This window comes from Hyposmocoma kahamanoa, unplaced genomic scaffold (genome assembly GCF_003589595.1).
Source record: "Hyposmocoma kahamanoa isolate Upper Pololo Valley unplaced genomic scaffold, ASM358959v1 81, whole genome shotgun sequence".
NCBI classification, from domain to species: domain Eukaryota; kingdom Metazoa; phylum Arthropoda; class Insecta; order Lepidoptera; family Cosmopterigidae; genus Hyposmocoma; species Hyposmocoma kahamanoa.
This window is the reverse complement of record NW_020654080.1, coordinates 4,756,893-4,781,131: the sequence shown is the minus strand read 5'-3', so window position 1 is coordinate 4,781,131 and position 24,239 is coordinate 4,756,893. Positions and strand designations below refer to the sequence as shown.

Sequence of the window (24,239 nt, the reverse complement as noted above, 5' to 3'; positions counted from 1 at the left end):
TCTGAGATTGAAAATCATAATACGTGGCGTCATATTATACATATGTACAAGAGGACGTCTTTTTATGATATTTTCATGTATACTAAGCGGAGATTGATATAGAAATATGATATTTACCTAAACTTCAATTGATATGCATAGAGTAGATAATACCTCCCTCTGAAATCTCGAAATGTTTTTAAATGAATAAAAATTAAATTATTAATAAAAACTTATCTTTTACGTTTTAAACACACTACATACCGTAGTAAAAATGTAGAACAAAACTTAACGTAATTCTGGAATTTCAGAAGCAGGTATTATCCACACTATATGTGTTACTCGCTTGTTAGGTAAATGTAATCTGCCTATTTTAATCTTAGATTAAAAGTAAACATTAATTACTATATTCAATTTTAATGCTGCCTATAGGACTGCTTGCATAAAAATGCGACAAAAATTACGCGCCCGTAATTAATTATACATGATCATGATAAAGAGGAATATAGATATACTTTTTTACAATTACATACGACATGTATTTTGACAATTACATGCACTGGATATATTTCCAGCCCGACAACACTAACATTTTACGTGCGAAACGGCCGTTTAACAGTTTTCTTGTAATCCTATAAATAAGATCTTAAAATACCAGCCCTGGTTTGACATATATGTAAAAAATCGCGAATATAAGTAAAAAATCTCGAGGCTGCCATATCAAGCTATGTTAAATTAAACAGTTAAAAGTATCACTGCGTTATAAACTAATATCACGTAAATGACAATGCCGCCTGTTGTGCTTTGTCTTTTTGTTTATGTTTTGTTCTTATTTGCAATAAAGAGTATTTATACGGTATCGAAATGAATAAGCAGATATTGTGATATCTATGGTGCCATTTACACAAAAGCTTAATTCGATGTATATGAATTCTACATGTTTGAAATGCACGTAAAACATTAACAGAATCTTTTTAAAACAATGGGAATTAAGCAGCATTACACCTGCCGGAGACATGTTGTCGAACTTCGCTAGCGAACTCCTATTGGCCGTTCCGAATTCGGCATCTGAACTTCGACAGGTGTAGCACTACGCTTGGAATTTTAAATTTCGTATTAAAATATTTGTAACATCAAATTATGTAATCAAATATGTTTTTTATTCTTAAGACTTTTAAAATATTAACTGCCAGTATTTTTAGTTGTTGTATTTAGGTTGTGTTCTGTGTAATGTAATTATTAATAAAAATTAAAACTATTTTAATAATTATTATCAATGATGGCGACATTGTTAAAAATAGTTTTCAACTTTTGCGAATATTTGAGTGCCACTTGTAATTTATAGAATTGTTGCTGAAGTTGAAACAACCTTATCTACTAGTACAGCCAAGGACATTACAAGTCGTTGTTGCCCCACTATTTCAGAGTCCAAAACTAACTTGTTTTTGAGTTAGTTATTCAAACTTCAGCTCAATTACGAATCTCTTAATTCAAATTTACATATATTATTATGTTATAAAGTATTGTTATATACAATTTTATGTACAATTTACAAACTGATGGTGTTAATGTATATATAAGTCGAAGTGCTTGTATGAAAAAAATGTGCCTTAAAAATGTAAGCCTAATATAGAATGCAGTATGATTTGCCTTAAAGTGTTTACATATTTAATATTAATTACGAAGAATAAATATTTTTGAAGTGAATTAATGTTACAACTTTCATAAAGTTGTCTAATATACTAACAATTTTGTAATAAAAGTACATTTATTTTATCCGTGACTTTTATTTTCGGCGACTTTTACTATGTTGTACTTATAAACTTTTAGAATTCAGTGTCCAAATAAAATTCATTTTCAAAATTTTACACAGCGTGAATAAATTTCGCTGCTAAACATAATAACGGTGTTTGCCGATTCAAAGTAAAATAATTCTCCTAAAATGGCAAAATGTCAGATTTTTCCCAGTTGCATAAATAAAACAACAGAATTTTTAATATAAATGGCAACAGGAGTGGCGAAACACCTTAAACTAGAAAAATATGCCTTGGTGTACTTCTGTAACGTTGACGTCAAGTCACGTGGTATGCCCATAGATATGGGTATGCCTTAGAAGTATGGTAATAAAGTAGTAGTAGTAGTAGTAGAAGTATGGTAAGTAATAAATATATTCTATTCTATTCTATTCTATTCTATGGAAAAAAAGGTAATATGCAAATAGCCAAAGTAAGATTTTGCTCATTAGGCTCAATTTACATTGCGACGGAACAAATTTAAGCCTTACATAATCTATCGGAATTCTTTAAGGTTATATTATATATCGATATCAGTAATCCTATAATCGGCTAACTTAATCGACGATATTTTTTACCCAAGTACTTTTTAACATTCACATCAATAACTTTAAAAAAATCATTCTTAATCGAAAATAGTATGCTAATTCTATGTTGTACGTGTGGTGCGAGATTCAGTTTGGGAAATGGTAACCCTGGGTTAACGTACGTCAAACGTCAGACAGAAGAAATTTGTATTGTTTTGTCTTGCACGCCCACCAATTTTATTAGTAAAAATTATTTTAAAAGAAAATTTTTATCATGTTGTAAACTTTTGAGTAAAATATGGAGCCTAACAAAGCGCTTGAACTTAGTGTTTTGCCGAAAATTGTGGATGTGGAATGGAAGCTGGAAGTCGTCACCAATACTCCAGGAGTAGGCTCCGATAACTTATTATACACGATTATATTGAAGACAGACGACGGCAACGATGTTCGATTTACCTGTGGGAGCCAGCAAATACAGGACTTGGTGTATAAATTGAAAGATTTAGTGAGACATTGTGAAAAAGTGAAAAGCGAACTTGCATAAAGTAATTGAAGAATTTTGTGTCATAAACGTAGGTCAAGGAAATGTATCTGCATAAATATTCACGGATTTGTGTCTACATGTTGTATAGGGTATTATACTTCGTAAGTGCAGAAGTATGTTTTTTAATTTAATATAAGAATTGTTTTAATTTAATTGTTTCTTTACTCCATTTTCCCATTTCGGTAAAATTAATTAATTTAGGTAGAATAATAGCATATATAACACATAAAAAACTGCTTGGAGCCCTTGCTGATGATGCATTGCTTAACAGTAATTTTATTTAGTATAACACGAGGCAGATTGCTAAAAATAATGAACAAAAGACTTGTGTAGGTATACTGAAAATAACATTAATGATATTAAATAAATTAAACTTTCGTTTTCCTTTGTCTGTGGCACAGTCATGGAGAAAACACTTCATGAACAAGAATTATAATCTACTATCAGTGTACCTGCTCACATGACCGTGCGTTATCTGCACATACATTCCAATGCCCGTCCATTTAGACCCCTCCTACGTAAAGTATCGTATGTCGAAATTGCCAAATTTTGCAGGGGAGCATTTTAAAGTTTTGAATTCTGTAACTGTAACTATAATTTTGCAGTTTTATTCCGCAAAGCTCGTTGGTCACATAGAGTATTATAAAATCCTAGATATGGTTAGATGAACTACATACCACAATTTATTTTATAATTATACTCATTTCAGTGAATTCAAAACTTTAAAACGCTCGCCTGTAAACTTGACAATTTCAACATACGATAATTTAGTAGTAGGGGTCGATTTGAACCTAGCCAAGTGGTTTTAACAACACAAAACTTAATAAAAACTGGAGTAATTTCATATTCAAAATAACTTTATTTCAAAATACCATATAAAGTACCTAATAGTGAGAACACAGGTGAGAAACAATTCCTTTTGCAAAAACAAAAATCATCACAGATTAACTAAAATGACTTAAAACAGTGAGTAAGCTGCATTTCTTTATACTACACTAGTGTTAGCTTCTTCGGACTAATTTACTGGTAGGTATATCAAGTTTTCTAAAGAATTTTATTTTTACTTATATTTGGAATAAAGTTTTATTGTATTCATTTCTCACAATTTGTAGGAAAAGGCAAGGAAACGGGATTATGTGGGGTAGCTTGGTTGTCTTTTTTGTTATAAATAACAAGCAACAAAACTTAAATGCCTGATGGGAAATGCAACACTAAGTACACAGTGTGCGCCGCACACCAGCGCAGGGTCAATTTAAATTGCGGCGAAACGGAATGGAAGCGAATTTTTGTATCGAATTCTCGCGCAAGCTCGGGAATGCATTCGCGATAATTTCCGCGGAATTTTTAAAGGTTCGTTAATACCAGTAGTATTTAAAAACTTGATATACCACCTCATTCAAGTTTATATCTTAAAATATCACAATATCAACAACTACACTACACAGTAAAATTACAATAAACGTTTTGACAGAACATCAGACTTAGAATATCTTTAATTTAGATATTTTAAATTATAAATTTATAACCAATAAATTCTTTTTAGCTGCGACTACATCAATTTCAACCACGCCACTAACACTTCCAAGGTTTAGTGCAAATAATTGTTCACCAAATAAGATAAGACTTGTTTTTTAAAAAACAAACAGGAGTTCTTTGTTTTAACATCTTTCTGCTTAGTGTAACTTTATTTTCATATATTTGTGATGTACAATGTGCCTAAAGGTCCACGCGCACTAATCCGCGCAGTTACGCCACATTATCAATTAATAGCATGAGTTAACTGCTGACATCATCATGTATTATGTATGCAGATTTTTAAATTTCAATGTCAGATAGACACTCGCTTAATCTCACATGATATTAACCGAAGATGTAACAGTATGCATTTGTCTAAAATTAATGAAAAATGTGACGCATACAATGCAAACAGGTTCTTAATTATTCAGAGCCGTAAAAAGATGTACTAATTCAAAGATGGCCACCAATACACCTTAAATTTAGAATTATAATTCTGTTTTACGACTTAAAAAGATCTTTTAATTTACCATTAAACATATAATTTTAAAATATAGTTCTAATTTTCTGGCAGTGTGTTTGTTTATAAATTTGCGACAGTATGTGACACATTACTTATAATAGTTTATTTTAAATTTTTCTCTACTGTAGCCGCAGCAGCATACCCTTACTGTTATGGACAATTCAACAACTAAATTTAGGCCTAAAATAGAAGTTATCTTACACAACAGTATTCATATGAAACAAGCATTCAAGAATAACGCCTAATAACATTTTTTCTTGTATTAAAATATTGCTTCTCCTTAACTAGATGAATTTTTTACTAATTTTAATTTCGACGAAACCTTATAGTTATTGATTTAGTTTTTAAATAATATTCATCATGACGTCATGTTATATGTCGCAGGGAGATGATAGAATTCAATTAGACATATAATAGTTACCATTACATGTTTACATTAACGATCACAGAATTGTTGATAATCTGTTACTAGGGTTGTCTCTAGCCAAAATGTTGTGATAGCATCGTCTTATTTTGTCAAACTCGTATCTTAAAGCATAAAGTCTCTGAAATTCCAAAAATGGACTGTTTATACAAATTTTGCAGGCTGATTTGACATCACATTTCCTTCATATTTACACACTAGCTTTTACCTATTCTTAAAGTTAAATTATCCAAATTCCTTGACAAGAAATTTATAATAAATAGGTAGAAAGTTTTGCCATCTACCGAATAATCACTCTGTAAGATACGAGTTTGAAAAAGTAAGGCATCGGATGGTTTGTTTTATTACCCCGAGGATCATCTTCAACCATTATTAAGACTATAGCACGAATCTGTTTATGGTGCAAGGATCGATCACAGACGGAGTCAAAATAATAAAAAAAATTGGTTTATTGGTTGAAAAACTGGCCATCGGTCTCAACGACCGGTCCGTTACCAATCTGAGACACATATATGAAGAACGGACTGAATACTGTTAGAATCTTCACACTACATTAGATAAGTAAAATAATTCGATAGGATTTATATCATTTCTCAATTTCAGCACCTAATAAAGAAATGTTCTAGAACATAATAACTATAATGTTATGTGACCAAGTATTAAATAATAATACAGTTGAAAAACATAACAAACAACACTCAAAAATCGATTAAAAGATGTGGCAAATACCTTAATCCCATTCAAATTGCAGTAACTACACAATATTATGTCGTGGCAGAATATAGATGGCGCCACCAGAACAAATGTTTGTAAATGAAGCGGCAACACTGAGCGGCGTAGTCCCTCATATGAATATGCCATACAGAAAATTTGGAACTGTAAACTATAATACAAGTGACAATTTTAATATTCCTTATTTTACTTTCTGATGACATGGTCAATCAAATGAAGCTTTGGTATACAGAGCGGGGGTCTTTAGCAAGGAAGTGATATTGAGGACGTGGGCGAAGTAATACATAGAAGTACTTACTTGGTACGAAGGCGCCAAACTTCATGAGAATCAAGATATTTGCTACATTATGTATAATGTAATGAAATAACACACTTATTTCGATAAAAATTTTGGAAATATCACATAGTTTTTTTTTAAAGCATTAATTTTATATTTTTTAAGCATTAGTGCACAAACAAAACTAGGTGAACAAAACAAAGCTTAATTTTAACTTAAAACTAAATTTAATCAAAGCCTGGATAATTTTTTTTGGTTAATTGATTTCTAGCATTAGTTAATTTCACTGGTCATGTTTCACTGGTTTATTGCATTAATTGCAATAGTTGTACCCACAGACCACATAGACCACATAAATACGTTGTACCTGTTCCTTTTTTTTCTATGTAATTTATAAGGGTGATTGATACACTTGCGGTTATGACGCAATTACGCCAACTCAGCATCATCACAACTAGTACCTACAAGAAATCTAAACAATTCCTTCTAAATGTCAAAATAATAAAAAAAAATTAACAGGATAAAATTAGCGTTTCAAAATAAGAACATATTTCGATTATTATTTTTGAAAAAACTTGTAGATAGACAATTATTAGTTTTATAACATCCTAACACTTTTTTTACTATAATAATCACTGGTCGAGTCTGTTGGACACATTTTTAAGAACATTACCCTTCCTTTGATCATAGTCAAATAAAAAAATGTTGCAACAACTTTCATCCTCATCTTTATCCAAGGGTCGACTAACACTTTGTTTACGTAAGTGAGCTGTCAACTTGCAAGTATCTTGTTTAGATACTATAGGCAGTAACAAGTTCCCCCCGTCTTGCCCGACGTCGTGGTGGGGGGCTCATTGTCTGCAGGCAATTCAGCCTATAGTGAAGCTAAGAAGCAAACGGAGGGCCCTTCCGCGTGTCACTGATTAGCAGAGGGCACAGTGGAGAGGCCAGGCGGTTGCTTAGCCTGAACATCTGCCCGCGGAGATGGGACAAGGACCATATCTGGCACGCGTACCTCGCGACGCATTGTCGCGAGGTACGCGTGCCAGATATGGTAGGTACCGTTAAGCACGGGACGGATCTGTCTAACGGAGGTGAGGAGCATATATTTGCTCCACAAGCAGAAGGTTTTGTCACCTTTTGCACTGCGCGATGTCCTGTCTGTCCTACGACGAAGTTTGGCCTTAGCCGACGGGTTGCCCGAACCCTTAATCCCGCATTCAGCGGGACCAGGGGTTCACCTCATTGAGAGGAGGGCCGCAAGGAAGAAAACCTCTGTAAAAATCACAGCAATCCCAAGTTCCGACGCCCGGCGAAGGAATGAATGACTGGAGGGTATCCAGTTGTTAGAGAGTCCCACAGGGGAGTGGAACACCTTAAAAACCCAAAACCAATGAACAAGGCAAGTTTTGAAGTTTTGAAAATTAATCTCGCCCATCCGCTTTGGCGGGTGGCAGCCCCCGTACTTTGGGGGTCTGCCGTTGATACCCGTGAACACGACCTGGCGATAGCACTGGACACCGATCGTGCATGTGTAGTCGAATTGGAGGTGATGTCGGCGGGAACCCAGAAGGCACCCGAAGCTACCAACGACCTTGGCATGGCACGGAGGAGCGGGCTAAGCGCCCGCCCACATGAGATGATTCGGGAAGGTTCGCGCGTCCTAGGACACCGGCACCGAGCGTTACTGGGGGAGCGGTGGGGAGGATTCCGATTCCTTCATATCGCTCGCCTCAGCTTCATCTGCGACGTCGACTCGTGGCCGGACCAGAAAGGGACTCAGGTCAGGAAGCGATCTTGGACCCGTGTGCTCCACGGCATACGCGGTCCAAGTTAAAAGTAAAGCGGATCCTGGATCCTTCCCACTAGAGCACCCGAGAAAGCCACCGTGAGGTTTTAGACGGTAGATGTCAAGCTGGCCCGCGGCGGAGACGTATCCTAGGAGGAATTCCCCACGAAAAAAAGGTAGTAACAAGTTACTCGCCCGGTTAAGTTCTAAAATTCTGCAAGTTTACTCTACACGAACTATAAATCGACCTTAAGGACGTTCCTTCACTTATCGGATCAGATACCCCGGTTTTTGTCGCTCTAATGTTGAAATACTTGGTTTTGTATATCTACTCACTCCTGTACTAGCTAACCAGCATAGCAATTCCAACGCCGAATCGGCAATTATAAGAGGTAGGAGAGAGACACGCCGTAGGGGTTTAGAAATATGTGCTATAACTTCAACACAGATTAATAAACCTTTTCAAATATAGGCCTTAGCCTGAGATCTATTTCAGTTCGGATTCGATCGAATCATTTGGAAGATGATTGTGAATACTCTCTTTTTATTATTTATTTTACAAGCACACCCTAAAAACAAAGTTGTACATTAACTTTTGAAGCAATAGAATCATTGTATAAATTAGCACCCAGCTGTTTTAATGACATCTTCAGCTGGTGCACGTATTTAGGAATGTGACATTGTATAGTCTGTCTTTTTTGAAGACTGAGTAAAATGACTGTTCATTGCGCAAAAGTGTTGCCCGCTAGTGATTGCAGTCGATAAATATTCTATCGACTATTGACTGAATATTGGGTCACGCTAAGGGAATAAATGGCCGAAGTTGTTTCATTTGAATCATCCTCGATCCGTTATTCATCCTGTTACTTCTTGTTCTAAGTTCTTTTGAATTGTCAATTATGTAAGTTCATACATACACTGTATTTAGAACTATGTTTATGAAAAATACAAAAAGGAGACATATTTTACAAGTTTTTTTTTTAAAGTTAAAAATTGACCTCGATACAATTAGCAATCATTAGAACCTCGTAAAATTCACAATTTCAATGTAAAAAATTTTATCTTCTCGCATAATCTATCGATAAAACTATCGACAACAACTACAGAACTATTTAAAATTTTATGAAAACTGGCAACCCTGCAAATGTCATTTTACTCCGTCTTCAAAAAAGAGATTATAGGTACGCTTATTGTTGTTATATCAGCGATGTTACGAGACTATCAGCAAAAAGCTGATGATGTTATAGAGACTTGGTGCAAACTAATGTGAGGTCCCCATAAAAAAACATGTTTGTAACGATATACTCTGCAATGAAACCTGACAAAGTTGTATTCAGGATGTTTTGTAAATTATAAAGTTCATCACATAGAATAGTCAAAAAGTAATACTTTACTTAATTCAAATTGAATTACGCTCTAATTTTTGTTACCAGTATGTTAAGTAAATTTTTATTTCTATTATTTATTCCCCTCAATGAAGTTTTTCAAAACTTTCACAAATTACAGCATACGTTCAACATGATGGACAACAGCACAGCCCTCCAGCGGTTTGCGGGTCAAGTGATGGAAACCCACGCAACAAATCACGAGCGTCATTAACTTACTAGCAGTTAAACGGTCCTTAACTTACTGAACACACTGGTTTAACAATGCGATAGTTGGCCTGAAACTAAATTCACAGTCAAAATTTTCGATGTTACGCGTTTAGAGACTGAAGAATTTGAGGAACGCTGCGGGGGGCACGGGGTGCGGGGGCAGAGGGCCACCGGCTTCCTTTAGCCGTTCACGGTATTCAGGACACTGGAAAAGAAAGCAAAAAAAATAGTAACATTGTCAATGTCCTTGTAAAGGTATAGTATGTGGAATTTAAAAGGGGGTTTATTGCATGAACATTTATTCTGTATCCAGTATCTTGTAGAATAACTCAAGTATTAATGGAATAAGAATTGTCAAAATAACTTTAGGTAGTCGCGATTGTTACATAAGTAATGAAACTATTTTTCGGATGTAAATCGCGTATATTTGTTTTCTCAAACAAACTAACGTTTCGGGCTTATGGTCACGAACGACTAGAAATACGTGTTAACTTATCTTTATTATTTATTTGTAATTACATTTTAATTAATAAATTTTACTTGGTAAAGAATTTATATTGTTAAAATAAAGTATTTTGCAAATCCTACAAAGCGTAAATTGGAATGTTTGGTAAATTAAAAATAAGGTATTTAAATTGATAACTTTTTTAACTATAGTTTGGATTAGAGTGGTTTGCATTAATATTATTATTTATTATATTTATAATATTACCTAAAATTCAATGAACTAATACATTTAAGAGTAGATAGTACCTCGTTTTGAAATCCCGGTCTGATTAAAATGAAAAGGCATCAAAACAAAATACATTTTTACATATATTTACTCGCAATTACAAAACTTTTTTAAATTAAAATAATGGACATACACTTAGAATAATAACGCATAGAAATCCAGTCCGCACACGCTAAGTGAGGCAAATTGAAGCGCGCCCAATTTACCTACACGAGCGGGCGGGCCTTCAATGCTCAAGGTCAACTTGCACCGCGAACAGATCAAGAATTTTAGCTAAAAATGACGAAATGTGCGTAAGTGAGTGTAAAAATACGTCAGACAAACATAAAATAGATACTAACATCACATTCCACAAAGAAGTAACGCGTTTCAACTTGTATTTTTATATAAATATTCACTACAACCGAAAATTAACCTACTACTAAAACTAGCCTACATGAATTAGATTTTTGCCTCACTTGTGACAGTTCGTTTGATATGAAACTATCATTTTATGCGTTATTATTCTAAGGACATACACAAAACACATAAATATGAGAGATGTATTATCCACTCGTGTATAGATTCCTTGATGTTTAGGTTATTTAGTTCTCTGGTTATTATCAAGTCTTAGTTTTTTGGCCGCCATGTTTTTTCGATAGTGTTTATTTTCGTTATTGTTCCGTGGTCGTGTATGATCATGTCAGCGTTGTATGAAATAATTGTATGATTAATTGATTTAAGACATCAATACTATTAACTAACAACTTTGTTAATCTTTTTCAACAATTTTATATTGGGTTAATTTTAAATAAAACTTTTCACTACAAAAAGAGGTTACGTGTCTTCATGATTATGTTGTTGTTGTTGTTATAGAAATTACCTGTCAATCCGCCATAATTGTAACTATTTTGATATGAATTTACCTGGTCAGCTATACAGGGATGTCCCAGCGAGCGCCAGAACAGACACTTGCAGTGGCGACACAACGACAACGTTTCTGCGAACTGCGTGTCTTCACGCAATCCGTACAACCTGTAGATGGAATTACGTATTAAAATCATGAAGAAATTTGAATTTTCGAGAAGGCCACAAAATTATTCTGAGATTTTATAAAATGTACAGGTCAGGTTTAGAATCTCTTTGGGGTACATCCGCGGCCCATAAAGGTGGTTTTCCAGCGGCGAGCGAGACGAAACGAAAATTGAAATCTTTCTACCTAAAAATGCCATTAATAGCTGGCGCGAGCTCGCGCTGTAGAAGAATCAGATGAAACTATTTTTTTTAATCTCAAATACTACGCACCCCATAATCTTGCAACAGATCCAAATTTTGTCACATAAATTTCAATCCTTGTCTCGCCGCGCCGATGGAAACCCACCTTAAGCGAGGCATCGTATCGTAATAGTGGTATTAATTACACCGAGTCACCATCAAGTGTGACCCCTTAATACCTATTGTAGTTTCATTTATAAGCAGAGTACTCTGTATTAACGGAAAATCTACTTAAATCATTTGTTGTTACGCTTGAATAACAAATCGTCGAAACTTTTTCATAAAGGATATTGAGTACGTCAAAACTTACTTCCTAAGCTGATGGAAGACCTTTTTCCAATCCACATCTACCCCGTCGTCTTTCCCCTTCAGCACACCATCAATCTGCTGTTGCGAGAAGTGGAATGCTACCAGCTCGCGCCATATTCTTTGCTCAGTACAAACAGAAGCCATTACGCTCCATGCTGATGACGCTGCCTGTGTAGCAAAAAGTTGTTGGAGACGTTACGAAGATGGAAAAAATATGTTAAAAAAAATCCAAACTAATATTATAAATACGTTTTCACACCTACGTAGTCTTCCTAAAGTCACAAATTCATTTAAGGGGTAATGTATACGCGTCTATAATAAGATTCCAATTCATATTCAAAATTTGTCATTTACAAGGTTTAAAACTATTGTGAAACAAAAAGTTTATACTAAAGTTATTATGTAGCTTCTGCGTATTTGGATGACAAAAATTCATGGTGGTGACCCGTTTACCTCTTACACGTAGTCTCGATCTAAGATGTTTAAATTAAATGTCGTAATGATAAATGTTTCCAAATGTATATTTAAAAGGGCAACCCCTCGAGTTTCTTACTCATTCGTCTCAGAAGAATCTGCTTTACGAATAAACAGTAGAGTTTAATCAGTATGACGATTTCAAGTGTTATATTATGCATATGCATAAAATTTGAGAAATAAATAATTTTCTTTTTTTTTGCTTACCTATGAAATAAAGAATATTTAACATTGCCTTTGTGAAAGACATAGGGTACTTTATGTCACAAAAATAAATTTTAGAGGGGTGAGAAATGTTGGACGAAAGTTTGTATGGAGAACCAATAAAAAACTATGAAACCATTGGTAAGCCATTGTATGAAACTTAGTATAGTATTACTATACTATAGTAGTTTACTGACTACTCGAACTTATTCTACGCAGACGAAGGTCGGGATCTAGTACCAACCTTTACAAAGCATACTTACATCTAAATCCCTGTGGTCTTGTATCCTTAGTAGAATTTCTCTGATACATTCTTCAGGCAAATCGTGAAGCTTAGGCACTACTTCTGGTCCCGGCTGAAATAAAAAAAATTATTTCAGCTTGGATTTTAAATTCCACAGTAATTAATGTAATATTATTATATTTACGTGTTATATCATAATACATCAAATACACTACAGATTGTAATTTAAATTATTAGTGATTTGATAAAAATGTTATATGAGCCCTTTTTCTAGATGATTCTCCTTTTCTAGATTATCTTTTTTATTTATGCTTCTTATTCTCTCTGAACCCTTCCCAAAAATGCTCGGATTGCGAGTCCTACACATCTGTCTTAATATCATGTATTTCAATTTTGTGACACTGTCTCGATACCTTCAATTAACACTACGCCAATTTTATTTTTTGGTCATTTTCTGTTATTTTTCAAACAGCCATATTTGTTTTTATTAATATGTTGAAAAAACAAAGAAACGAATTTTGAAAAAAAAAAGATAAAGAAACAAAAAATAGAAAAAAAACATAACATGTCCTAAAAAAAGTTGGTGTAGTGTCCACTGGAGGTATCGATCTTCAGCAAATAGTGAGACTCTACTACCTACGGTTTCATATGTCGTATCAATTTCTCGAATAATTTTGTGGTTGCAGGATTATATAGAAAAGTCTATATACAGAAAACCAGGAGCACATATACTAGAGACAGTAACTTACCCCACGTATGCAAATAGCCTGTGCAATAGAATGTATACGCTGTATAGCATGGTCGTGATGACGCCACAACGCTCGGGAGCCCAAGGGCCGTCCCCAGCATGAACCTCTTTCTGCTTCGCGTAAAGATTGTAGAGCTACCAGTAGCGCTCGTAAAGCGTTTAGGTTTTGTTTCGATTCGGCCACTGACGACAAAGAATTTAAAAAAATAAAGAAGACATCACTATAAAACTTAGGACAGACTTTGTCTTTAAAAGGATTATAGCGTTGAAAATTTGAGCGGTCCTAATTTTTTTCATGAGACCAAGTGACGGGACGAACAAGTCGAGCACCTGGTGGTAAGTGACACGCCTGTCCGTAACAGTTGTAGCACCACTCATTACTTTAAATCACAAAGATCTGAGGGGCACTGCCACTGCGCCGTCACCCTGAAACTTAATTTGACAAGCATGGGGCTTGTGCCTGTAATTTCATTTCACCAGCACCCCTTACCCTTCATAATTATAACGCGGCCGAAATAGGTAGGTGGTAGTACTACCCTAGACGAACTCTTTCACAAGGAGCTCTAATACTACTTAAAACAAATTAATATTTTGTATTAATTCAGGTGTTTGAAATGAATATCTCAAGGTTTTTGGTTGTAAAACCGACCTCAAAAGTTCGTGGAATTACGTCTATTTACCAAGTTTTATTGAAATCGGTTACCGGAAAGTGCGCGAAACCGAATTCATCCCCTAGTTTACCTCCCTTAGAGGTGGAATATTTCCTTCAAATTTAAATGGGACCAATACTGAGGTATCCTCTTTCCAACAAAAAAGGAATCATCAAAATCGGTTCACAAACGCGTAACATACAAAAAAAAATACAGTCGAATTAAGAAACTTCTCCTTTCTTGTTAAGTCGATTAAAAATATCAACACGTATGTACATTTCGTGAGCACGGTAGTGCCCGCAGGCAAAGGTCTTGAAGTTCATAATCTCGCATCGGGGTCATTCAAGTATCCAATAAACTTAAATGTACTGCATCTGCACAATAATAAATAGAAGCCTGGCTTATATCTACGTACCTATATTTTTCACATACTTATATCTTACCTTGATCAGCAAGTTGCTCCAACATGGACAGTAGCAACTTCTGTGCAGCGCCGGGTAAATGCGTCAGTCTTTGGCCTCCTAGCAGCAACTCTAACAGGGCACAAATGTAGTTGAATCTTCTCACGTCACGCACCGCTGAAGAGAAGTCGAGTCGTCGAACTGCTTCCGACAGACCATTGAAACCTGCGATCTGAGTAATAAGAGACCATCTTTACGAGGTATTTCATAACAGTTGGCTGTTTATCAATACGCTTTAATGATGATGACGATGAATGGCAACGTGGTTGTCGTAGAAAGTTAAGTTAGGTATAACCTTACGTATTTCCAAGGGATGGGCAGCAGCCTTTCTTAACTTGTAGGTTTACGGCATTCGCCAACCTACGTGTCTAGTTTAGTAATTACAGGAAGTTTTGACTATTTGGAGAAATTTACATTCATCAAGAGGCACCCACGCGACACTAAATCGTGATTGATTCCCACGCTGAGTGAAAAGGAATTTGGTTTAATTGTGATTGTAATACATACCAGACCACCCTAAACAAAATTCTCCAAGTCAAAAGAAAAATTCTTAAGTAGTGAAACCGTATCTTGCTAAAGAATGAGGTAAGATAATTGCTTCCTGTGATCGGAAAAGGGAACTTAAGACCCTAAGTGAATGTGTCCATCCGGTAATTGGATTTGAAGGTTTCCTTGGGAAAACATTGTTAGATACAAGATAACCGAGATGTTTTGTTTGTGTATTCGTAATTTTTATTGTTAACTTAGTAGGTAAGTAAGGTTGCGGGAAAGATCTGTATTCTGACCAACAGCCAAGTGACAGCCGACGTGAAGTTGCGGTTACAGTGAGAAGTCAATATAGCTCAACGAGCACGAGAAAGAGATCTTACTGAAGAGTGGGTGATGGATTACTGAGGTAGATAGGCTCTAAATAATGTCTTTACCTCTCTTGTACATTTAATTGTTATATGGCAGTGTGGTGGTACCCTGGACACCGAGTCATTATTCTTATCAGCTTCCTCGTTATCTTGGGACCTGAAACAATACAAAAACAAATCAGTGTCTAAAAAATACTCAGAAAGCTATTAATGCTCAGCTTTGGCCTGAACAGTATAGTACAAAATGCCGAGAGAACATTGACTAAAACCTTAACGTGTACATTAATGATGTTTGGCATGACATGAACGAAGGTTCTTTGCGTTAATGTAAGGATCCATTATGGATATCAAAGTCAAGAAAGAAAGTGAAATTTAGACGTATCAAGTTATCTGTACTTCTAACGTAGAGCTGCTTAATATACTTTTCCTACAGTTTTTTGATACGAATGTACATCCGAGCCAATATTGGACAGTAATTGCCTACTTACCTCTAAAAGTATCATGCCCTTAGTCGTGCTAGCTTTCACGACGATTTCTCCGAGATAATGACGAGTCATATTATTGCCAGTGATTGATGCGCGCGATGATTTTTGCGGTCACTAATTACACGATAGCACAAAAGTACGGTTTGTTAAAAAAAAACGCTGGTGTTCAATCTAGCGTTTGACTGGTACAACAAAAGATAGAATTATTTAGGCTTTGAATGTATTAATACCAGGTATCTGGAATGGCTCGAGCTTTGAGAAAGAGTTCATCCAGGGAAGTACTGCCACCCTACCTATTTCTGCCGCCAAGAAGTAATGTCAGCATTACTGGGTTTCAGTTTAGAAGGATAAGGGTGCTGACGAAATAACAGGCACATTGGGACTAGTCACCTTATGTCTCAGGGTGACGGGCGCAGTGGCGGTGCCCATAAGATCTTTGCCATTTAAAGCTCTGAGTGTCACTGCAACTGTTATGGATAAGTGTGTCGCTTATCACCAGGCGCACGACTTGTTTGTCCCGTTACTTGGTATTATAAAAAAACCTGTTGGACTTATCCTTTGAAAGTTTACCATTATGAAAACCGATATCATTGTCTAGCCCTTATTATAACATATATATAACACATATGGATCAGAAACGTGGTTCCTCACTATGGACCTCATAAGGAGGCTCAAGGTCACTCAGCGGGCAATGGGGAAATATGCTCGGTATTTCCCTACGTGATAGAATCAGAAATGAGGAAATCCATAGGAGAATTAAGGTAACCGACATAGCTCGAAGAATTGCTCAGCTGAAGTGGCAGTGGGCGGGGCACATAGCTAGGAGAACCGATGGCCGTTGGGGCGGAAAGATTCTGCAATGGCGACCGTGCACCGGACGACGCTTAGTGGGTAGGCCCCTCACCAGGTGCCCAGCCGATGGATGGACACCTGGTGAGGTCCAGGTTCAAGCGCTATAGACTGCTGTTCTTTTCTTAGCTACTTTACTGTATTGCCTTTGTCATTGAAGACTTTTCATTGCCCAGAGACAATTCAAGAGTACAATACAATCTAGCATACTATTATAATTATTTACTAAGAATTAAATTAATTTTCTACATCTTCTCTAAATGAAAAGTCCTTTTATATTCCTAACATTAAATATCTGTTCAGAACAAAAGGAAACAAAACATCAATTGAAATCATTATAATCGGATTTAGGAAAATCATTTTATACGGAAAAAGACGAACTTTTAATTGATTCTCGACAATCCTTTGCACAAAAAAGACCTTCATTGTGCGAGAATCGCGCTTCTTGGCAGTGCACTGCCATGCCTGTTTAAAAATGTATGATTAATACGTTTACTTATTCTTAGTAATAATATCCTAAATTACATTAAAAACCTCATTGTGTCTTACAAAAGACCTAAAAAAGACAATCCTTTTCTGAACGAAAACAATTTTACATTTTTTTTTATTATTTATTCTCTTCGTCCGAAAGTCCTAAAAAAACATTCATTCGTTTCTTTTTACAACATCTAATGTAAAAAGAAACATACATTCGTTACTGCACGTAAGAAACGTAGGGTCTTATGAAATTGGTTAATTTACAGTCACTACCATTTCATAACATTCAGAAAGGACTACGGAAATGGTCTAAAAGCATCGTTCAAACTAGGTCGCAGAGTATTTGGCGCAGGCTAAAAATACTCTCGGTTTGGTAAGACAATCTTTCATTGAAGTTTTCGTAACGCAGACTTTTTTAAGAGCAAAATACGCAAAAATGTAGCTAGGTACCGTTAAGTTCGCATGCTTTGCACTTTTGCCAACTGTCCACAATTTACTAGTTCTACAAATTAAAATGCCGTTTGTTTTAACCGATTTCAAAAACGAGGTTCTTAATACGACTGCATTTTTTGTGTGTGTAGGTTACGCGATTACCTACTCCGGCTTGATTGACTATGACTTTTTTGTTTTTGGAAAGAGGTGCCTATTTAAATTTGAAGAATATATTCCACCTCTAAGAGTGGCAAACTAGGGGATGATTCCGGTTTCGGGCACTTTCCGGTAACCGATTCCAATGAAACTTGATAAAACTTGTCAAATACACAAATTTTGAAATCGTTTTTTTTTAATAAAAAAGGTGTTGCCATTTTTTACGTGATTAATAATTATAAATTTGTAATAAAAAAAACCTCTAACCTGAAGATTTGTTATTATCACCGCCATGACATTATAGTTGCAGTAGAGTAAATTTCGTTGTGAAAGAGTTCATCCAGGGTAGTACTGCCACCACCTTACCTATTTTTGCCGTCAAGCAGTAATGCCAGCATTACTGTGTTCCGGTTTTGAAGGGTAAGGGTGCTGGTGAAATTACAGGCACGTGGGACTTGTTAACTTATGTCTTAGTACTCTGCAAATGTAAGTTTTTCCGCTGACAAATGCAAGGTATTTGCGCTGGCAAATGCAAAACTGTCCCTCTAGCAAATATAAAACGTTTTGCGTTGGCAAATGCGAAAATTACCGCTGGCAAATGCAAGACATTCTGCGCAAAACATTTTGCTAATGCAAATATTTCGATCTACTACTATATCGGAGAATAAACTTTCACTGTTGCATTATTAATTACAATTACATCAAATTTTCATATTATTTTAAGTAAATTATCTATCAAACCGAAATGTTATTCCGTAGTTCAACTGCCTTAAACAACCTGATGGGCTGTTATAGGCACCTTTTACGACTACTAACAAACTACATAGTTACTGTACTTCGCAGAACAGTTAAGATTTTTAAGAAATAGAACATTTTGACCCCTGTGTAACACGCAAGAATGTATAGAAATATCGTGTGGAAATTTGTAGCATCCACAAAACATAACATTGTTCCTATTAGAAAATTGGTACTCCGTTCAACGTTAGTCATCAATTATATTATGTAATTTCACAAATCATCACGGGTTACGAGTAAGCTAATTCAAGACTCAATTTTCATCACATTACGGCACCAAAATAGCAATTGCTGTCACGTCAGAAGTGTTATTACAGTGAAACTTTCTAATGACGAAAATGTGCGGCGACATATTGGTAACAAAAAGACAATAATTACAGAGTGATTTAGCGAAAATTGAATTTAAACTCAAACCATTTAGGTGGAAAATGTACTGGTACGTTTTATTTAGAATGGTCATTCTTGACGCTGTAGGGCTTTATTGACGTAACAAAAATGTCCCTTTTCAACCACTAATGGATGTTACAATTGTGACGAAAATGAATTACATACATCACACAGTATACAAGAAAGTAGAATTTCACATTTTGAATTGAGCTATCAGAATGCCCTTTTTGTCATCAAAGTTATTCGTGGTAAAGATATAACGTGGTTTTCGTCTTTTGCAAAAGATTTCGAAGCGTTAGCGAGTGAAGTCATCTTGGCCTCCGCTCTAATTGCACAATCTATGAACGGAATTATTCGGTTGTTTCTGAACAGATATGCATGACATTTGAAATTAGTATAAAAAATATAATAAAGCGTGAAACACAGAGCGGGTGCGGGACGAGCGCACTTGCCCGACTCGGTGTCTTGTTGTGCGTATAATTATGTAATTAGACCCGCCGCGGTCCCGAACCGAACTGCGCCCGACCCGACAGGCGCCCGACTCGACTCGACTGGCGCCCGACTCGAATCGACAGGCGCCCGACTCGACCCGCACCCGCTTTTTGTGTGTTTCACATTTTAATACCAATATTATCTGAAAGACAATCACTCTAATTATCTGTTCTCAAAATAGACAATTCCCAGTATTATGAATATTAGAGTAACCGAATTCCCTCCGGATCACTACCCACAACAACAATAATATATTCAAATTAGAAAGTTCATTTCCCAGATTGCCTACCGGGAATCGAACCCGGAACCTCCTCATCAAGCGCCCACAATGCATACCGTTGGATTAGCGAAAAATTTGAAAATTCTACAGGTGATCTGAGACAACAGAAGTCAAACGTCATGTTAAATATATACGAAAAATATTAAATTGCGCGCGCAAGTGTGCAGAACTGTGTAAAAAAACAAAAATAAAATAAAAGTAAATACGAAACAATGAAGAAATACCATGTGACTGCTGCACTTCGGTCGGGAATCCACATTCCACCTTCCATCAAATAGTTTTTTAAAATTGTGTGTGTAACGTGTTTTTTTTTCTAATTACACAGTTTTCACTATATACAATATATATTTCTATCGAGTTCTTAGGTTTTCGCGATTGTTACAGATAGGAAATGAAACTATTTTTCCGGATTTAAATCGCGTATATTTGTTTTTTCAAACAAACCGACGTTATATACATTACGTAATATATACTTACGTACTATACATAAGTATATGTATATATTTCTATACGTACGCACGTAATTAATATTTCTATTTAGTAGCAGTAGCATTTTACAAAGCTATTTGAACTTGAAAAATTGCTATAGTGAAAAATGTTGGACAACTTATTAATTTATCGTGTTTAGATATTGCATCACACAAGTGTATATGTTTAACCAAATGAACAAAATAATAATCCATCGTTTATTTATTCTTTATTCATCCATCGAAGATCTCTTCAGGTTTGTCTATGTCGTTGTTTTTGATAACCCGATGTAATCATTAATACTTAGAGTACCGAAATAGAGTGTTATTAAGTAATCTGTGACCGACTCAAGTCAAATAAAAGCCGTTAAAATGTCCTCACCATTCATTCAATCATGATCTAAAAAATTGAATTAATATGATGTGAATTTTTAAAAGAAGGATGGGCTTCTACGTAAAAAACAAAGAGATAAAATGTCTATAAAACCACGCGAAACCGAGATGATAATGTGTAGCCTTTGCCACAGATCAAATAAATACACTTCCGTGGGCTTTGCTCATTTATCTTTTATGTTATTTATTTTGTTAAGAAACGTTGACATAGACGAAAAATTTTAATGTACATCTATATTTTGTACTTATTACTTTCAGAGATGTAATATTTTGTAAAACTACTTGTAACTTCCAGGAAGTCTTGCACTTTGTACATTGTTGCGAAAACGTCTGCACATTCGAAATATATAGGTAATATATAAAAAAGCCGTGCAATGGTTTGACCTATCGCCTATCAAACAGAGGCTGTGGGTACGAATTCGAGCTCACAACTCTGATATTTTCGGAATTTATGTGCGAAATTTTAATTTGAAATTTATCATGAGCTTTTCGGTGAAGGAAAACATCGTGATGAAACCTGCACGTCGAAGAAGGTTCACAACCCTCGGAAAAGGCCAGGGTGGCCTAAATCCTCGTCTGCGACGAGACCTGTGCCCGGCAATGGGACGTATGACCGGTTGTAGGGTTTTTGTTTACCTCACTAACTCGGAAAGGCTTTCTTTCTCATTAGAAATAGAAAAAAAAGTGGTGCACCAAACTTTTTCTTTCGATGAAAAAAAAATAAGGCACGTTCTATTAAGTGATTTGTCGTACATTACTTTACATAACATAAATCCGTTGGTATATTTTATTCTTATTATTGTTGACATTTAATTCACAATGATAACTTTTTGTGTTATTAAATTATTTTAATTCGTCGAAGAACTAAAATAATTTCAATAATCACTTAATCACACAAAATAAAAGTACAAGTAAGAATAAAAATTGATGCGGTGTAAATTCATAACGCATCCAAAGATAAATTTTATCTTTTAATTAGATAAGGTTTTATAGTTCAACTGTTTTTGTTTCATCTACCCTTTCCCTCGCTATAGTGACGTGAAAAGTTGTGTTTCGCTCGGCAGCAAAGTTGTTTTGCGTCTCGTGCCATGAAACTCTCCTACGCTCGTAGTTCAATCTTAGTTGCCTTCGCTTGCTCTCTTGAGAGTCAAGAATTTTGTAGCCTTGCATAACAAATAACTATTTATAGCACCGTACTAGCGAAACCCTGTATCGCGGGTGCCATGGACACACACATGGACAACAACAAATTACAACCAAACGTACGAGAGGAATAGATGTAGGCCTTACAAATATTTCTCCCGGTTCGGGAATCGAATCCGAGACATCTGCGTGGCAGTCCAGAGTGGTAACCGTTTGGCCACAGAGGCAGTTAAATAATGGGTTGATGATGATGACTGGTTGCAATACAAAATTTCTAGATTTCCTAGTTTTCTAATTTACAATACTTTTACTGGTAACGAGGAATCTACAACCTAATTTGTTGCGTATCTTTATAACGAAATATATTCTCAGCAGAGTTCTATACCTAAAGAAATATATAATAAAATACTATATAATACTAAATAAAAAATACATGTAATCATAGTTCCATAGAGAAGTCGTTCTATTAAGTAGGCGGTGAGCTCATCACGTTCACTTGCATTTTCTATGCATTCACAACTATCTTAGTGCAACGTACCATCGACCAATTGCCAAGACCCCTCATGCGCCATTTATCGTCTTTTATTTTTGCCACAATATTTTAGAGCAGGAAAAGAGGTATAGGCCAAGTTAGCGTGGTAACTAAATGCCCTGTGTTGTAAGGTCGATGACACCTTGTGTGCTGAACTAAATGAACAAAGTTTTAGCATAAAGTCCTTTTGTGATAATTGAATTGAGACATGGTTGTTATGAATGAATTACAGAGATAATTTTAATATAGATAGTTAATAGGTAATAAACAAAATTCCTTTCATTTCTGTATGGTATTTGAATTGCTTTTGTTGTTCTACCTTTGATGTGTTAATGTTATAATATTTGTTGTTCTGTAGAAAATTTTACCATGTACACAGCGTACGCATCTGCGTGCCTTTACACGTCTTAAGAAGCCATGTTCATTTCTGTAACCGGGGCTATTTCGGAAATAAATTATAGTAAAAGGTGTACATGGCGAAACGCCTCCGTAAGTAAAATGGAAAAATTTCGAGCAAGCTTGGTTGGTATACTTCAAACCGACACATTTTAAAGAAATCGTCTGCTTAAAAGCAGCAGGTAAAACTATATAAGTGACATTTTCCACAAAAAATCTTCAAATTATGTACCAGCTGTAAGAAATTCACCATCCTTCTGCAGGTAACACTCTTATTAAGTTTATATCTTTTTCGTTATTGCGTTTCACGTGCAGAAAGATAATAAATATAATATTACCATAAATGAAAAACTTTTTGTGGAAAATGTCACTTATGTTGTTTTACCTTTAAACAGACGAATATAATTGATTAAAACAACTTGAAACATACTACTTTAGTTGCAGTTAAAAAAGACACATGGGACTTGTCGACTTAAGTCTCAGGGTGACGAGCGCAGTGGCAGTGACCCATAGATCTTTGTGATTTGAAAACTCTGAGTGGCACTGCAATTGTTATGGACAGGCGTGACACTCACCATCAGGTGCACGACGTGTTCGTCCTGTCACTCGGTTTCATAAAAATATATTATAACGTCTACAAGAACGAAACTTTATACGTAATTTCTGTTTGCGTTACCACATTAGGAAATCAAATGAGAAATAGGCAATAATCAGTCATTTTCAGGATTAAATTCTACCGACAAAATGTAATCTAATAGTGATTTCCAAATCCCGAAACAGTCGAGAAATTCACACATTTAATATCACTTATCTGATGGAATAAATGAGATAAAAACATTGACTTACAATTATATGGACGTCGGGTCCGCGCTAAAAAGTGTCCGCACTTGTAAGGCGCTAAAATCGTATACAGAGCGCGACACTCCGCTTTAGTCTTCATTTGTTCTACTGACAGCGCGATACTGCGATGACATTACAATTTAAATTTCGAATAGGTTGACTTGGGACATTTTTTTCGTGGTTTTTGTATTAGACCCGTCGTCCATTTATTTGTAAGTCAATGGATAAAAAGTTAATTTTTTGACGTTTCAATGCAATAAATAAAATAAAAAGACATTGTATTCATCAAAACTTACTCATAAAAATTACATTTAAGTATCTTTGTATGGCTTGTAACTAAATTCTTTTTATGTTAGTTATTATATCGAGTTCTTAGGTTTTTTCGACGTTTCGGGCCCTCATTTCCTATGTGTAACAATCGAATACTCAGAAAAAATCGATCTTTGTATTAATAATTATAACAAACTAGTGGAGTAATTTCAC

General features: G+C 35.3%; 1 protein-coding gene across 3 annotated transcripts in view; it reads right to left on the bottom strand.

The window, feature by feature from the left end:
• Positions 1 to 9,170: 9,170 nt before the first annotated feature.
• LOC113234100 (F-box only protein 32) overlaps positions 9,171 to 24,239 on the bottom strand; it is a 39,856-nt gene continuing 24,787 nt past the window's right edge. For 2 of the 3 annotated variants that reach the window (XM_026469348.1, XM_026469350.1), the window contains 7 exons: positions 15,699 to 15,789; positions 14,758 to 14,947; positions 13,666 to 13,847; positions 12,936 to 13,028; positions 11,996 to 12,162; positions 11,337 to 11,445; positions 9,535 to 9,903 (listed from right to left, as the gene is read on the bottom strand). In XM_026469348.1, the coding sequence (XP_026325133.1) occupies positions 9,808 to 9,903; positions 11,337 to 11,445; positions 11,996 to 12,162; positions 12,936 to 13,028; positions 13,666 to 13,847; positions 14,758 to 14,947; positions 15,699 to 15,789 (928 nt within the window). In that variant the 3' untranslated portion in view covers positions 9,535 to 9,807. The other variant, XM_026469349.1, reaches the window with a different exon arrangement.